The sequence below is a fragment of the Narcine bancroftii genome, chromosome 11, assembly GCF_036971445.1.
Source record: "Narcine bancroftii isolate sNarBan1 chromosome 11, sNarBan1.hap1, whole genome shotgun sequence".
Lineage (NCBI taxonomy): Eukaryota > Metazoa > Chordata > Chondrichthyes > Torpediniformes > Narcinidae > Narcine > Narcine bancroftii.
This window is the reverse complement of record NC_091479.1, coordinates 83,345,356-83,364,273: the sequence shown is the minus strand read 5'-3', so window position 1 is coordinate 83,364,273 and position 18,918 is coordinate 83,345,356. Positions and strand designations below refer to the sequence as shown.

The 18,918-nt window shown below is 38.9% G+C and overlaps 1 protein-coding gene across 10 annotated transcripts in view; it reads right to left on the bottom strand.

The window, feature by feature from the left end:
- The window catches only part of LOC138746046 (coiled-coil domain-containing protein 91-like), a 132,832-nt gene that overhangs the window by 59,910 nt on the left and 54,004 nt on the right, over window positions 1-18,918 (bottom strand). For all 10 annotated transcript variants that reach the window (XM_069903766.1, XM_069903769.1, XM_069903764.1 and 7 more), the window contains 4 exons: window positions 15,941-16,119; window positions 14,707-14,913; window positions 12,485-12,586; window positions 1,853-1,930 (listed from right to left, as the gene is read on the bottom strand). In XM_069903766.1, the coding sequence (XP_069759867.1) occupies window positions 1,853-1,930; window positions 12,485-12,586; window positions 14,707-14,913; window positions 15,941-16,119 (566 nt within the window). The remainder of the gene's footprint in view (window positions 1-1,852; window positions 1,931-12,484; window positions 12,587-14,706; window positions 14,914-15,940; window positions 16,120-18,918) is intronic.

The following is an 18,918-nucleotide window of genomic DNA, read 5'->3' as shown; positions in this document are numbered from 1 at the left end:
TTGGTAACTAAAATAGATAACAATTTTTGATTACTATTCAAAATGATATGATATTTTTATCTGAAAAGAGGCATGTTTTTTTTTTAAAGCAAGCAAAGGAGAGCAGCAGCAATCATCAAGAATCCACACCACCCAGCTCACGCTCTGTCCTCACTGCTGCCTTCAGGAAAGAGGTAGAGGTGCCACAAGACTCGCACAACCAGGTTCAGGAACAGCAGCTACCCTTCCACCATCAGACTCCTCAGCGACAAACTCAATCAGGGATTTATTTAAGGACTCTTACTTTTGCCCTTTTCTTTTCCTCTGTATTTCAGTTTGCTCACATTTCTTTGTTTATATGTGTACATTGAGTCATTTTTTTTCTTGCACTGCCAATATGTGGTAATTCTCCCTTATCTGCAGGTCAAAGAATCTCAGGGTTGTACATGATGCCATGTAGTACTCTGACAATAAATCTCAAATGTGAATGACTGGAGGTACTCAGTTGGTCAGACGGCACCAAATCTCCACCCAGGAACTTAAGTCGTCATAACTTGACATCATCTTATTTCCCTCCCCACCCCCGTGCAGTCCCTTCCCACCTACATTCACAGTGCTCACGTTCTCCACCTATGAAGAATTCCAATACTCTGACCCTCATCACATTATTTTCACCATGGATGCGGAACTTCAAATTGAATTCCACTTAGACAGCCTTAAACCTAACAGAATAAGCATTGGTTTTTCAAATTTTAGGTAACTGCCACTCCCATCTGGTTCAGTTTCTATCTCTCCTTTATCTACTCTTGTACTGTGCTTTTTTTCCTCCCCTTCCCTCCAACTTTTCTTCCCCTTTCAATACATTTAATCTCTGGACCTCTCCATCAACTTCTTTCCTCCTTTATGTACAGAATATCAGCTCTTTCCCTTTGGCCTTAATGCAGGGTCTAGACCCAAAACATTGACGAACCATTTCTGCTTATTGATCCTTTCTGACCTGCTGACTTCTTACAGCAATTCTTTGTTTGTTCAATATTATAGCATCTGCAGCTTTTGTACTTCTCTTGTGTATTTCTTTTTTCTCCTATACCTTGCTTTCTTCAATTGCATAATGGGCTTGATTTCAAAAGGAAATGGAGGAGCTATTAAAGAGTGATTGCCTGAATCGACATGTATTGGTGATGGAATGTAAAGTTGCAGCAAATTCTCCAACAAAGATTTCAATGAAGAAAAATTACAGCAAAAGATTAAAGAAATATGTTGCATTCATTCCAGTTTGCAAGCTTAAATCTGTTTTGCTTACATTTTAATTACTAAATTAAATAGTTTAGGAATCAATTTAAAATGTCAGATATGTCACCTTGTCAGCTAAACTGAAGTTTGGCCCAACAAAGATTTTAAAAATATTTCCAGGGCATGTTCTGGGCCACACTACTTGATTTTTAAGCAGGCTCCGCCTGAGTTAGGCGCTCCTTCTGTGCAGTGCTAGCCTTGGAATGTCACACAAGCCAAACAATGTATTTTGTCATCAGTGAAAAAGTTCAGGGCAATTCAAATAAATAATTAACAATGTGAAACTTGTAAAGAAATAGCAACTGAATCGATAATTTAAGGGAAGTTAACATAATCATAAAAATAAAATGTAGCTCAATATGGATAAAACATCTCAAATCAAGATGAAAAGGCCGTCCTTTTGGTGACCTTTTCTGACAATATTTTCTGTAATTGATGCTTCTCACTTATCAATTAATTGCATTTTTAATTTTTGGCCAAGTTTGCCCTTCCTTACAACAAAATTAAAAAGCATTCACTTTAGACCAGCTTGTGAAAAACAAAATGCAATTTATTTAAATTAGGCCTGAAGAATACCAACCTTAAATTCTTCAATGATTGTGCTAAGAGCATCATGACCAGCTTTACGAAGATCTTCTATCTTTTGTTTATGTTTGTCCTGGAAAATAACATTACATTTTGTTAATGTATCAATGATGGTATAAAGAAGGCAATACTACAGTGGTAATATTATGCAGAAATATGTGAAAGTTCATTTAATAATGGCAGTTTAAAGCTGCACAAAAATTCCAGCTATAGCCTTTCCTTGTTACAAGAAAGTGATCTAATCCAATTCCATGCAAGGTTTCTACAAACATAGATAAAATCAGGGCCTGATCAAGTGCATCATGGGACATTGTGGGAGGCAAGAGAAGAAACTGCAACCCACAAAATTCTGGAGGAACTCAGCAGATTAGTCAGCGTCAGAATCAGAAATTATTGTTATAAACATGTCATGAAGTTTGTTGTTTGACAGCAGCATCATAGCGCAAATAATGCCTTGCATGATAATCTAGATTGGTTATCGACTGTAATGCCTGGCATGTTGCACACGACTATGAGGGAGTAAAAGACAATAATGGTGGAATAAAGACTGAGCATATTTGAACTCAACCTAAGACCGTTGACTTTGTTTGACCTCAGGATTCAAGTATTGGATGCTTTACAGCAGAGGTGCAGGTAGATGTCCAGAGTAATCTTACACCACCTACCATGATTGCAGAGTTTCTTGTCATTGAGTAACCTCTATTGAGTAGGGAGGGAGACAGCCCAGGCAATGGGTGTATTATGTATAGCCTGAAATGTGAACTCAGTGCAATCCTATATTGATCTGCAGGAGGAATTCCGGTCAGTTTTTGAAGGATTTGGAAAACTATGGGACAGGCAGATCAAACTAAAAATAGATCCAGAGGTCAGGCCAGTAGCACAACCCATGAGAAGGGCACCGCTTGGACTGAGGATAAAGTAGGAGCAAAAAAACATGAACTTATCCAACAAGACATAATTGAACCAGTGGAGGAACCGACTCCTTGGGTCAGTTCAGTCGTTGTTGTCCCGAAACCCAATTGAGATCAGACTATATATTGATATGAGGGAGCAAATGAAGCAGTAGTGAGGGAAAGGCAGCACATTCCTACAGTGGATGAAGATTTCTCAAAATTGGATTTGAAATGGGGTTTCCACCAGCTAGATCTAGAGCCAGAGTCAACTTTAAAAAAATCACCACATTTGTCACATATTGCGGATTGTTTAGATACAAGAGGTTACTATTTGGTGTAAACGCTGCTCCGGAGATCTATCAACATGAAATCCATAAAGTGATCCAAGGAGTTCCAGGCACAGCTAACATCTCAGATGATATCATTGTCCATGATGTCACACATGAGGAACATGATGAGAGACTGAGACAGACATTAGCCCATTTGAGAGATGCTGGATTGATGGTGAATGCAGACAAATGTTCGATGGGTGTATCCAAGATGGCATTCACTAATCACAAGCTGACTAGTGAAGGTATCAATCCAACCAAAGATAAAATCAAGGCAGTTGCACAGGTAACGTTGAGCGCAAGGCTATTGGTGTGATACCACTCAACTAGCTGAACTATCTCCCTCTCCAGTGCCACCTGTGGTTATGCCAAGCCATACTGTCATGGGTGTAGAGTGAGTAGAGCAGCAGGCTAAGCATGAATCCTTGAGGTGTGCCTGTATTGATCTTCAGCGAGGAGGAGACGTTTCCAATTCGTACTGACTCTGGTCTTCCGATGAGGAAATCAAGGATCCAGCTGCAGAGGGGGGGGGGGGGGGGGGGGGGTGCAGAGGCCACATTTGGAACTTGTTGTCCATCATTGAGGGAATAATGGTGTTGAAGGCTGAGCTGTGGTCAACGAAGAGCAGACACATGTATAAGTTGCTGCTGTCTAGGTGATTCAGAGCTGAGTGTAGAACCAGTGAGATTGTATCTGCTGTACTAGTAGGCAAATTGCAGTGGATCTGGGTCTTTACTTGGCTACAAGTTAATTCTGGCTATGACCAACATCTCAAAGCATTTTATCACAGCAGATGCGAGTGTCACTGGGCGATAGTCATTGAAGAAGCTCACTCTGCTCTTCTTGGGCACGAATATGATTGATGGCCTTTTGAAGGAGTTGGGAACCTCCAACTGCAGCAGTGAGAGATTGAAAATATTTGTGAATACTCCGGCTAGTTGGTTGGTGTACCCTGCCAGGTATGCCATCAGGGCACAGCACCTTGTGAAGGTTCACCCTCTTGAATGATGTTCTAATGTCAATCTTAGAGATAGATATCACTGGGTAATCAGCCTTTGCAGGCACAGTTGAGTTCTCCTTCTCAAAGTGGGCATATTAGGTGTTCAGCTCATCGGGCAGTAACACATCACAGCCATTTATGTGTTCAACTGCATTTTGTAATATGTAATGGCCTGCAATCACTGCCATAGCTAGTGAGTACTTGTCTCTATCTTCCTCTGGAATTGCCTCTGTTGGCAAGATTGCCTTCCACAGAACATACCTGGACTTCTTGCAGAGATCTGAATCACCAGCCTTAAATGCCCTTGATCTTCCCCTCAGCAGGTGGCAGATTTTCTAATTCATCCAAGGTTTCTAGTTGGGGAACTTCAAGTATATGTGCACGTGGGCACACACTCGTCCACATAGGACTTGATAAAGTCAGTGACACATGTTGCATATTCATTCAGGTCAAAGGATGAGTCCTTCATTATGGTCCAGTCTACCAATCCAAAGCAATCCTGTAGGCGCTTTTCCGTCTCCCTTGACCATACTTTCTCCATCTTCACCACTGGCGCTGGAGTCCTCAGTCTCTGCTTGTATGCCAGGTGATTAGACTTGATAAAGTGTGGTGGTGGGATGGCTCAGTGGGCATTCTTCATAATGATGTTGCAGTGGTCAAGTGTGTTGGCTCCTCTGGTCTTGCAGGGGACGTGCTGGTAGTGGAACTGCCTGGATAAATTTATCAATTAAACTCCGAATTAATAACCTGAAAAAATGTGACATATGGCATGAAGAATTTTATTCTTTAAACAGGAAATGAAAAAAATATTATGGGTGATTCTTCATTTCAACACACTATTAGCTTTTGAATGAACAATGAACAAGTAGATATTCCCTAAATGAGGTTAAAAAAATTAAAAGAATGCTTCTGACTGCCAAAAATAAATTTCTAAGTGCCTTGTATTTGAGCACTTGACTTAACTTCCACTGGGTTTCCCAATATTTAAACTGTTTTAAACAACATTTAACATTGTAAAGTTTGTAAACATGTCATTTCTATATTTATACATCATTAAGCAAAGTAAAGGGAGGGAATGTATACATCAAGTTATTTTAAAATATTTTTGGGCTGCTCAGGCATACATCAATTTTTAATTTTACGTGCGAAATTTCTTCCATAAAAGTTACTTAATTCTGAATGTTTAAAGTATATTTTTAAATTTTTTTCTTAATTTTGTCATTCTGATTCATCCATTTCTGTTCATGCGTTAAATACCTTAACAACTCCAGGCTTACACTAATTATTTATCCAAAGACACTTACCGACATAATCATCATGGAAGGATAGTACAAAACAGTTCAGATTCCAATTAGAGCAAAACATTGCTCAATATACAAAAGCAAAATAAATAAAATATATAAAATTCAGAACGTAAACTTCAAACAGATGGAAACTGTGCATCAGATAACTCCTATATGAGAATCTCAAGGAACAGAATGAATTATGGTAATTCACAAGATCCTGCATTTGAATTAAAGTGAATGGTGAACAAAAAAGTGAAAAGGGTTCAATACTTCAAATAAATATTTACAGATACAAACATTCTCAATTGAACCATATTTCCAACATTTATTCATAGAAATTCAGGACCTAGAAACTTTCCCTCAAAGTTGATAAAGAATTATACTAATCAGTGGGATTATTGGGTTCCAGAGTTACTGGTTCACTATCAAAATGGGAAAAATGAACCAAACACCGATGCAAAAATAAGACTTAGGCAGCACAGATAATTTAATATGGAACAGTTACACATTGATCATGATGTTCAATGACAACAAAATACTCTGTATTTTAGGAAGTACACTGCAACAGGATTTTTTTTCCTTACACACACACACACTCTCTCTATATACAGTAAAACCCTGATATCTGGGCCTATGGGGATTGGTAGATGCCGGCTAAGTGTATTTTCTGTTTGCTTGAGACTTACACTTACAATGTCTAACTAATACTACATTAAGAATAAAGTTTAAAAGTCAAAAGAACTATACTGTACTTACACTGAACAAACTTAACTTGCATGAATATATAAACCTTAGTATTTTACTTTCTTTTCAGTCACATTTTTTTTTTTTAAAAACATTTAATCGTTGCTGCATCTGATGGTTCCTCCCCCTCCACGGAGCCGCCTGAAATACGAACAATAACATTAAAGATAATTAACCCTCCTTCCCCAAGTTTACAGATAAAGTCGCTGACCAAAGCAACTCTTACTAATAGGGATAGGCAGACACTTTAAGAGAACCACCCCAATGGCAAGCGGCATCAACCTGCTCTTAATCTTGGGTGATGCAATTACAGTTTCACACAACTTTATTCAAACAGCTGCTATGAGCGAAGCACATCCAAGGCTCTCCGCCTGCTGACTATTTGCTCCCATCTTCACCAGAGGTTTGTGTGTTACTTCAGAGAACATTTACTTTTACAACTTTAAACTTGCTTATTTTAGACTATTATTTTATTCTTTTTTTTACCCTTTAATCTTTTTTGCCAGTTGCTTGAGACTGCCGGTTATTTGAATTCCAGATAACTGGCATTTTACTGTACATATTTATTCTTATTATTTATGTGATCATTAGGTACTGTATTGTGTGTTTTTGCATTTACACCATGTTAGAGAGATACTATTTTGTTAGTTGCAAATGTACAATCAGATAATAAACTTGAACTAAAATCCAAACATATTTGGACATGAAATTCAAATAATCAAAAGAATGTTGCTGGAGCTTGTAGGCTGGAGAGTCTAGGAATTTTCTCCTCAAACCATGAGGAGATTGAAGTGGACCATATAGAGGTTTAAAATATCATGAGGGTCATCGAGAAGGTTTAAAAGGCCATTGCCTGTATCCTCCAGAGCAAGTGAATGTAAAGCTGGAGCATGATTTAAGGTGAGAGGGGAAAGACTTAAAAGGGACTCCAGAGTTGTATTCTTCATGCAGACTGTTAAGTGCATGGAAGGAACTGCCAAGACAAAAGGTATAGACAATATTGCCATTCAAAAGGCAATTAGACAGGCACATGGATAGAAAGGTTTACAGGGATTCAAGCTGAATGCAGGCAAATGGGACCGGCTTGCTTGGCAAGGCCAAGATGGCCTGGCAGCCCTGTTTCTGTGATGTAGAACTAGATTCTACTAATTGAAATAAAAAGGCAAAATTTTTTAGAAATTTTGATGTTATATTTCTGAAGAACGCAAAGAGAAATTGCTGAAAATACGCAAAAAGTCAGGCAGCATTTGTAGAGACAAAATTTCAATTAATGTTACAGGTTGATGTCTTTACAGATTTCACAAAAACTGTATGACCAGTTAAATTTCTAGCATTTTCTTATTTGAGATTTCCAGCATCTCTTGTTTCTTACTTTTAAACTTTTGACAGAAGTAATCACTCAAATGTTTTAGATTAAAAATCAGAGAATGGTTAGATTTTTTTAAAAATATCAAAGGTCTTGAGGCTAGTGTAGGAAAGTAGTGGCAAAAGATCAACCATGATTTTACTAAATGGTGAAGAAATTAATGGCCACGATCTATTTGTGCTTCTATTATTTATATTCTTAAGAACCATCACAGTAACAGATTTTATGGTTGTATTAGAACCTCGCTCCTGCTTTAATTCTTTTCAAATATTGATAAAACTAATGTACCTCTGGATTTTTAATTTTTTTTTAAATGTATTCATGAGTTTCCAATTAGAAGGCAGAGTAGATTGGGAAGGCAACTGAAGTGAACCCATACCCAGAGAACAGCTGAGTATCCCAAAAAATCTTATATCAATAGCTGGTAGAGCACAGATTCGGGAGAGAAACAGGATGCAATCACACTGCATTGTATTACCCAAAGTGAAGAATTAACAAAAGGTAGGGAATAAAAATAATTAGACAAGAGTTTATACTTTTTTTTTTAAATGGTGGCAATATATTTCTTTAAGGTAGGAAGATTAGAAATGGACAATGCAGAAAATCTTGATTAAATTTGATTTGTTCTAAATTAAGAATGGATGTGGGGAGAAATTAATCAAAGAATGAGATTAGAGCAGTTAGTTTTAGTTGAATGGTTAATAGCAACTCAGACATTCTTTGTGCTGTTATTTGTGATTCTATGCTTAGTTTTCAGAATAATCAGAATTTATTGCCATGAACAGGTCACATTTGTTGTTTTTGCGGCATCGTTACAATGCAAATAATGCTACAAAATATATATGTGCAAAATAGGAGAAAGTGAGTAGTGTCTGTGATATATTGTTCATTCAGAAATCTGATGGCAGACGGCAAGAAGCTGTCCTTTTGCCAGTGGATTTCTTCTTCAGACTCCTGTACCTCCTTCCCGATGGTAGCAATGTGAGTAGACGTGACCTGGTGGCGAGGACCCTTGAGATAGAGGTTGCTTTCTTAAGACACTGCCTCTTATAGATATCTCTATGGAGTGAAGACTGGTCTCCATGGTGGCACTGGCTGGTTCATAACTCTGCACTTTGGCACCTCCATATCAGTCAGAATGCATATCAGACAATACACCTGAAGAAATTTGCAAGAGTTTCTGGTGACATACAAAATCTCCTCGAAATCCTCATAAATTATAGCCGCTGGTGAGCCCTCTTCATGATTGAATTGGCATGGAGGCCCCAGTGCAGATCTTCAGAGATGTTGACACCCAAGATCTTGTAGTTCTTAACACTTTCCACTTCTGACTCTTTAATGAGGATTGGTTCGTGTACTCCTGATTTCTATCTCCACCATCAGCTCCTTAGTTCTGGAAACATCGAGTGCAAGGTTGTGACACCATTCAACTAGCTGATTTATTTCCCTCTTGTATGCTTTCAGGCTAATCTTGAAACCATTCACACAAGGTCTTGGCCAATAAGCATTCATAAAAGATCAGAGCCATCAAAGTAGTTATTTTTAATGTGGCTTAACTACTTTCAAGATCCTTGAGGCAATTACCTTGGCATAATTAAACAACTTTCAATAAATATTTTACTTTAAACAAGGACACTGACAGAAGATAAACTAAAAAAAGACTGAAATAACTTTGGATTAGTAATGATAAACTTAGCAATGCCACATAAAGCACTGATTTGTTATCATAAATCCAAACAGGGCAGAAAGCTTTATAACATGTTTCAGTGTACAGTACAATCCCCATTATCTGAAATTTAATTAACTAGAAACTCAACCAACCAGCCAAAAAAAAGAAATAAATAAATATCAAAGGAACAAGACTGGTGGATGGACGCTGTGGGGGAGCACTTAAACTTTGTTGAATACATGCAGGTTTGCTCCACTGAACGAGCAATGCCCCTTAAAGCACATGCATTCTTTTCGCTGTCACTAATTGTGTGACGGTGAGCCAGGTTGTCAGTGCGAGGAAGTGCCGAGGGCCCAACTGGGACACTTGCGTGGAGATTAGTTGGGTTTGTCAGTGCGAGGAAGAGGCACCAAGGGCCTTACCGAGACACTTGCATGGAGGTGAGTCAGGTTGTCAATGCGAGGAAGGTGCACCGAGGGCATGACCAGGACACTTGCGTGGACGCAAGTCAGGTTGTCGGCAAGAGGAAGGTACTCATTTCTGGCATCACTAGGGGGACACCATCAGAGGGGGTGATGCTAAAATGACTATTTTTTTATAAAAATACCCCTGTTGTTAGTTATAACAACAAAACATTTTTGCTGAGCTTCCATGTATCAATATACCTATGAGGCTAAAACTCTATGCTAATTAACTTTTTGAACCTTCTAATGCACTCTGGTCAGAGCCCCCATGCCCACCAACCACTCCTCTCCCCCCCCCCCCACCCCCCGACTCAGTGCTGCCGCCACCTGCCACCTAGGACATTCAACAAACACATACCTGTGTCTTCTATGCTCAATACACTTGGTCCATGGTGTGGTGGGGGAAAGGGACACCAACCCTAGTGATGCCGCTGGTACTCGTAAACCTTTCCTGAAGCACTACAACCCCTTAGTGAAGGTGGGAGCAAATATTCAGCCAGCAGTGCACCCTATTTGTGCCCCAGCCATAGCAGCTGTTTGGATAAAGTTCAACTGAAATAAAATAGTGTCACCCAGGATGAAGAGATGGTGATGCCGCTCGCTGCTGGGGTGACTCTCTCAAAAAGTCTCCCTGTCCCTGTCTAGTAAGAGCCTTTATCTTTATTATTATGTCTACTAGTAAGGCTTTTCTGCAAATTTGGGAGTGGGGAGTTAATGATGAAAGTGACACACATAGTGCAACACTGTTACAGCGCCAGCGACTGGGGTTCGAATTTAAATTTTGAAAGTTATGGAAATTACCTGATTAAACTTTACATAATTAGAGGCTACAATGCTGATTTTTCTTTTCAAATTACTTTACATTTTGCATTGTCTTTCGTCTTTTAAGCAGTGCATTCTTAATGTAGGTTTATTAGTTAGGCATTGGAAGAGTGAGTGTCAATCAACCTGAAAATTCGCATATCCGACATGTGCGATTCACATAGGTGTCGAGATTCTACTCTATTTCAAAAATGGCATCAGTTTGGGCTCCACACTGCAACACTGAGAAATCAGATACAAACCACTTGCACTTCATTGCACACAGCTCATTACATAGGCAAGCTGCCTATGAGAACCAACGTTGTGTGTGCTGGGATGACAATTAAGGCAAAATGCAGAGCTAAAGGAGTGTTTTGCAGCTTGCACAATAAGTGACTATATAACAGTCCTTTAAATCACAAAAGAGCCTGGAAAAACAACCAACTGAAAAACCTCACAAAGATAAGCGTATACAGAGCCGTTGTCATACCCACACTCCTGTTCGGCTCCGAATCATGGGTCCTCTACCGGCACCACCTACGGCTCCTAGAACGCTTCCACCAGCGTTGTCTCCGCTCCATCCTCAACATCCATTGGAGCGCTTACACCCCTAACGTCGAAGTACTCGAGATGGCAGAGGTCGACAGCATCGAGTCCACGCTGCTGAAGATCCAGCTGCGCTGGATGGGTCACGTCTCCAGAATGGAGGACCATCGCCTTCCCAAGATCCTGTTATATGGCGAGCTCTCCACTGGCCACCGTGACAGAGGTGCACCAAAGAAGAGGTACAAGGACTGCCTAAAGAAATCTCTTGGTGCCTGCCACATTGACCACCGCCAGTGGGCTGATAACGCCTCAAACCGTGCATCTTGGCGCCTCACATTTTGGTGGGCAGAAACCTCCTTTGAAGAAGATCGCAGAGCCCACCTCACTGTCAAAAGACAAAGGGGGAAAAACCCAACACCCAACCAACCAATTTTCCCTTGCAACCGCTGCAACCGTGTCTGCCTGTCCCGCATCGGACTTGTCAGCCACAAACGAGCCTGCAGCTGACGTGTACATTACCCCTCCATAAATCTTCGTCCGCGAAGCCAAGCCAAAGAAGAAAGAAATCACCAACGACTTATCCAATATAACAAACCATCCAACTCTTAACTTCTCTCTCATCACCACTGTTGCACAAACAGCCATTGAATATTACCATAATGAAATCTAAAGGAGGCTGGAGAAGGCTCAGTGGGTCAAAAGAGGGTGCAGTTTTCAATCACATCCAGCAGATGAATCCAATCAGTCTGTCTATACATGGAGCAGTAACCAATCCAACCACCAAGCCACCAAGCCTCAAAGTTTCACCCACCTCCAAAGCCATTAAGTCATTTAATTGCTTCATTGCTGTCGGAGAACTAAGCACAACAGCAGTGGGTAAGAAGTATTTATTAGGGCTAGCTAGGCACACAGCCTTGAGATAGAGTATCTGTATTGATGGCAGCATCACTCCTCATTGCTGATCAATGTGCACTGATTGGAGTTTACCAATGAGGAAGTCAAGGTCCAGTTACAATGTGACGATCAGTGTCTCAGATCTGAGTTTGGATATCAGCTTAAATAGTATGAAGTTAAATGCTGAGCTGTAATTAATGAACAACAGCCTGATTCAAGTGTTCTTGAATTGCTAAAGTACAATCTTTTAATTGAGAAAGTAACAGTCATCTAGAAAGGGAAAAAAATGTGACTGCGGGGAAAGAGGAAAGTCCAAAGCTCGGCTTCCTGGATTCACTTTTCATTTCCACAATTGCTACCCAACATGTTGAGTAGCTTCAGCATTTTCTTTATTCCTTGATTCTTCTAGTTGACTTAGTGGTTGCAAAAAGAATGTGCCTGTGCTGTTTACTGACTATTGCTTCGGATTAATTAATGATCAGAGTTTGTTTCCCTAACTCTTAATGTAAAATCACTTCTGCATTTCACCACTAAATGGTTAACTGCCTCAAAATATCACATTTTTAGTACTAACGACACTGAAGATCTCATTATTTTATTCCCCAGATGTTTATATATATTCCAATAGCAATTACCTGGAGTTGATTGTAGTGATCTTGGTATGAAACTTCTGCTTTTTTCTCTCGCAAATATTCTTCCTCCAATTTTGAGTACTTTTCAAACATTTCTGCTAATACCTTAAAAAAGTTGAAGTAAATCAAATAGTATTGCATAAAATAATAAAAATTAACTGTTTATTTATTTTATTCTGTAAAGATGGTATATAAAATAGGCAAAACAAAATTGCCATAATCCTTATACTCTGTTTTTGTTTTTGCTTTCAGGTCTTTATGTCAATTAAGGCTTGATTCCCAAAGAAACTGCCTATTTCAATCCTGATGTATTCCAATGTTCCTACACATACTTGAGAGGAGGCTGAAGTTGCTAACATGAAGTTGACTTTAATATGCAAATGTTGTCAATTACAAAACCATTGGCTTCATAAAACCAAGAGCATATTAACTTATCACTTCATTTTGTCCCCAGTCAGAAAATCTTAATGGCCTTAGTGGTCAAACCAACAAAGATTACCCACATTCCATCTCATTCCAAGATGTCTAAAGTGCAGGACATGTTGGAAAGTGATAAATGAAGGAAAATAATACTAACTAACCTACAGCAATCCTACACTTTGTCACTGGGATACAATCCTGTTCAGCACACATTAATCTTTCCTCTGAAAGCTTAATTTTCCTCACTAATTTCTTCAAATTATTCATCTCTATTATGGACTGTAATTACACGAAAATGTTCTCAACACAAAAATAACAATTCAACATCTAGCTATCATGTTATATCTTAAACATCACAAATTATTCAGCAAACAATCTAACTCCAACTTGCAGTCAAGTAATCATCCATTGAAATCCAAGCTGTAGATGGCGTCAGCCAGGCCTTCTCCTTCACAGAGTAAGATATTGGCAGATTATGTCACTCTTCTGCATTAAATCAACATCCCTCAGTTTTATTAATATTAAAATCTATTAACCTATAATTGAACCTCCACAGCGGCCTTCAATAAAGATCTATGAACCTCCAAGTGAAGAAGTATTGTTCTGCTATCTTGAATGGCTGACACCCCTTTTTAAGATAAACAAATCAACAATTCTGCAGCTATCCTTCGACCCATAAAAATTTGGTAGATTTTGATATTATCTCTCATTCTCTAGTGGTCATAAGATGAGGCCCAATCTATTTAATTGCTCCTTATAGAGCAAATTCACCCTCCCATTCACTCATCCTTTTGCAATATTTGCTCGAGTACAATGAGACCAGAACTATTCATACTATTCCAGATGTGGCTCCTTTATAATTGGAACAAGACATCTCAATTCTCATACCTCCTGCAATAAATACTATTATATTTCTTCTTTCATTCCACCCAGACAAATAGGGCTTCAAGAACTTCATAAATGAGGAAATAATAATTAAGTAATTAATTCAGAACACACTGGAAAAAGACTCAAATTATTTGCAAGTAATAGCATGGAATATGCAAGATATTCTGCAGAAAAATGTTTAGAACTCCTCACTAGTCATTTAAATTCTTGATCCGAAAAGTCAGACGTACCTTTAGTAAAAAGAATTTTATTCCACAATGAAAATATTGTAAACTAGGATACCAGGCATTGCCCGGGATATAGCCTGAGCACTGAGGCAGGCCTGGTGTTGCTGCTCTTTTTCTGCCCCTTGCCTGTCTAGAGGCCCGAGCCCAGAGATGGGTATATTGCAGCTATTCTGTTTCCTGCTGCCTGCTCCTTACATGTCTGGAAGCATCAACAGTGAAGTGAGACTGATATTCCTCTGCTGTCTCTTAGTTTCTCTTTTGTCTAAATCTACAGGCTTGTAAAGAGCTTCTTCCAATGTTGTTTCATTTTTTTGGGCCCATATTGAACTGGGTTTGGCCACTTGTTTTTATTCTGAATGTACAATGTTGCACAGTACTGTAACTGATCAAGGTGCCCCTAGTGCAAGGTTAAATTCAATGTGGTCATGACATTCAGCATCAAATGTTACCACAATTATAGTAAACAGTAATGCAAGTCAGTGCAAGCTGGTCAAAAAACATTTTTGGACTTCATATGACTTTAAAGGTTAAATTCAATGTGGTTATTCATGACCTTCAGCAACAAATGTTACCCCTACTGAACCTCGTTGGACATTTCTAGAGTGCTCCATATTGATTTGCATGGAGAACAGACAAATAGACAAAGAGATGTACACAACTATCACTGACTTTGAAAACATACAATAGTACCTTTTTCATTTCAAACTTTTCCTTCTCAGCAGCATAAAGCTTGTCCTCCATTTTTTCCAGTGTTTCCTCTGAATTAACTTCTCTTTTATTTGTTTCCATAGGTACTGTCTGAATTTCAAGATTATCTGAAGATTGTGAAGGATCCTTTTCTTGCAAAGTTCCTGATACCATAACATGATCAAGTAATTGTGGAGATGTTTGTTGATCCTGCAATGTGTTTAAAAACAATTTTAACGGATTACTTAAAATAGATGCCATACAGTAATAATTTAAAAATAAATTCACAATCTGACAAAAAATGGAATATAAAATTTTGGTTTGTTACTTAAAACAAATGACATTTGAATTATTCTAAATATTTTAAATACTCAGACCCAGTACCCTGCAGCACTTCGTTTCCTTTTAGAAATGCTGTAATAATTCACAATTCTTAAACAAGTCGATGACCACGAGAAACTGAAGGAACCCATGCATCCCTCAAGCCTTTCCAATTTGCTATTGTTAACACCATACCTTATCCATTTTGCCACCTAGCTCCCATATCAAAATTATATTAGCTTTAAATTTGAATATTGTTCAAGTATCCACAGACCTCAATAAAGACTTTCAAAAATTCTCAGTCTACTGTATAAAGGAATTTCTCCCCTCTATATCAGATGACCAACTTTAGCCTGAGTTTGACTTACCAGCAAAAGGAAACAGCATATGCCCTGCCAATCCCTTTCAGAATCATTTATGCAATAGTAAGAAATTCATGAAAAGATTTATCATTCATCGCAATTGAGAAACAAAATGAAACCCAGGAAGAAATTTGCAAAAGAACCTCCAGTGCAGTTTAAACTCCCCATAAATCAGTGTTTAGAAAGCAGAATTCCTGGTGCAAACTGCTCACAAAGAACTTTTTTACATTATAATGTGGAATTAATTTTCCTTTAGATTTTACACATGCAATCAGCCTTTCCTACCCTCCTAGACAATTTAATTCCTTGATCCAATACAACGAAGTAGACTTTTTGCTCCCCCTCAGTTGACATAGGATTATTCCATTGTTTTTCACTCAACTCTTTGCAAAGATAAAGTAAGCTGAAAAACTCTAAAACTATGAACCCAACATAAAATGAATCTTTCACACAAAAAAATAAAGGCAGAAATAATTTATTTTTTGCTTCAAATTAACATTTATGTTTAAGAATATGCATACCTTCCAAATTCAGTAGTAATTTAAATACTCTACCTTGCGTGATGATGGAACTTGTTCTGCAATGGCATTTTCCATTGATTCAACAGTCAAATCAGAGTCAGGCTCAGTTTCTGGAAAGAGGGCAGATTTTGAAGCGTTCTTTTCAAATGATTGTGTTGTCTGGTTGACAAGGATGTCTGGAGGATTTCTTTGGCCCAGCTGCATTTCTGGCCCTAAGACAAAAATATATCGAGCGACATTACAAGACTTCAGATGAATTGAAAGATAACTTAAAACTAGTAAGCACAAATGGCATCTGATATTTTACACATTTGTAGCTATAAGTAGCATGCTTTAAGACTGTATACATTTTAAGCATTAAGTCTATTCTAGTTTAAAAGATATTCTCTAGTTACAAAATGTAATTTGTTTCAAGCTTTTTATGTCCATTACATTATAAACTAATAGGCAAGCAATATATCAAACTGAATGATGCAAGTTAGAATTTCATTCTTTATTAACGATTTCACAATGTCCAGGCATGATGCAAGACATAAACGTAAAACAATCCAAACTTTTGTTGAATTTTGGGTAAAATTTTAGATGCAAAAAGAAAATCCCATTCTCCCTATCCCATCAAATCTTATACCCACCAAAAAAAAAGTTAACTAGAGCTTCAATCAGCAAAGAGCTCCAAAGAGGACCACATGGAACAGCATTTTTCCAAATTTATACACTTCAACATTGACTGAATATTCAGTCATTCAAAATTCCAGATCAGAGTAGAAGTTGAAAGGTTATATGGAATAAATTTGCATGAAATATAAAATTTATATCTGCTGCTTATGTCAGGCTTCATTGGGACAGTATGAATGACAATAGGGATAAGAGGGAGAATTAAAACAACTCTCAAATAGGACCTCTATACCATCTAATTTAGGACATTGCTCACAATTGATCATCTCCACTCTTGGGGGGAATCAAGTACAGAACATAATCATTTTGCAGAATACTGCCATTCAGTCCTAATTGCACAAGGTTCAAGGAAAATATACCTTTGACGGGAAGAAGTAATGGGTTGGTGGATGGTGGGAAGGAGGAGGTAAGTGCAGATGGTGTCGTTGCATATGGGATGTTGCCTCGACAAGAGAGGACAAGAGCATCCAAGGGGACATGTTCCCTTTCAAATTTTGAAGGGGGAGGGGGAAGATACATCTGTTAATGGCAGAAGCTTAAAAACAGGATGATTTAATGAATAGCAATACCAGCAGACAGTAGGTGAAGACAAAGGGAAACCCAACATGGATCTGGGCAGAAGAGATTGTGAATAGTGAATCACAGTTAAAGTTAAACTAGGACATCTCATGGTGCAGATCTAGCATCAGATAACTAGGAGAACCAGGGTGAGAGGAGATGTAGCATGAGAGCTAGGGAATCTGTAGGCATTAAGTGATTGTCAACCTACTCAATGAGAAGGTGAGTAAAAGTATCAGGGATAGATCATGTGAAAATAAGAGTACAAGTTAGTAGGTGGTTTTATGTTGAGTCTATGCTTTGAGGCTGGCTAAATTCAAAGAAAATTTCAAACAACCTTTTATAGAACAGCCCTAAAAGGCTGTTCTTACGCCGCTTTCATGAAGAGTAGCACCTCAGGGTGTCCTCTGGAGCCAATGGTGGCAGTGCAATTGGTGCTGTAGCACTGCATGCCAAGTGCAGAAAGAGCCCTATAATGGAGAATGGCGCACCCAGAGCAGGTAGGAAAGTCGATAACGATGTTAGAAGCCAGTCTTCGTGCCCAGGCAGAAAGCTTCCCTGCTGTGCACGCTGTCGCCATTTTAAAAATCCCACTCCTGCATCTCAGATTGACAATGTCATCAGCCTGTCCCTAGCCAGTCATTTGCAGCGGCAGTACATTCATGATGAGTGGCGGAGCACTGCGCTCCACTGCTGACATTACCTCGGAGAGGGATTGGAGTCAGTCGGGGAGCATTCATGAAGGTACCGCAAGTTTTCCGATGTGAGGGTGGAGAATCTCCGCCTTCATATTCGGATTTGTTTTGCTTTATGAAAGGGCCTCGTGAAACTCTCATGCTTTTTATGAAATCAAGAATCAATATCAACATCATCCTTAATATATCTGAAAAATAGTTGAGGAAGAGGACCAAAAACAAAAGGACTGGAGGAAAATTGTGCCCAAAAGCTGGGCACAATTTGGACTTGTTCTGCTTCCACAGCAAAACCTTGGATTTGGAGAAAGTGAGTAAAACAAAACTGAGATGTTGTTCAATGCTCAAGTTCAGCCAGGGACTGATGGTACAGGAAGAATAGTTTAGTTTGTGTGTTCAAGGAAGTGAAAGGCAGTTCTGATGTGTGATGGAGATGTAGATGGATTTGATATCCACATTAAAATAAGCCAGTTGGATCCAGAAAATTGTCAAAATGGCAGAGGAAGTCAGAGGTGTGGCAGATGTAAATGGAAAGGGTTAAAAAAAAAAAAGAGCATGTCATAAGAAATAGTTTCTGTGTGTCAAGATCCTCAATGACAATGCCTCAACAACTATCGTCCAGAAGCACCAACTTCTACTGTGGTGAAATGCTTTGATAGGTTGGTCATGTTCAGAATTAACACATACCTAAGCAAAGATCAGGACCCATTGCAATTTGCCTATTGTCATAATCGTTCCACAGCAGATGCAATATCGCTGGCTCTCCACTCAGCTCTAGAACACCTTGAACACAGCAACTCATGCATTTGGTTGCTCTTCAACTACAGCTCAACTTTCAATTCCATTATTCCCTCAGTGCTGGTAAAGAAGCTACAAACTCTGGGCCTTTGTACCCCACTCTGCAAATGGATCCTTGACTTTCTCATCAGAAGAGCAATCAGTACAAATTGGAAGCAACATCTCCTCCTCAATGATCATCAACACAGGCGCACACCAAGAATGCATGCTTTGCCCACTGCTCTGCTCATTATATATCCATGATTGTGCAGCCAGGCACTTCTAATCCTATCGACAAGTTTGCCGATG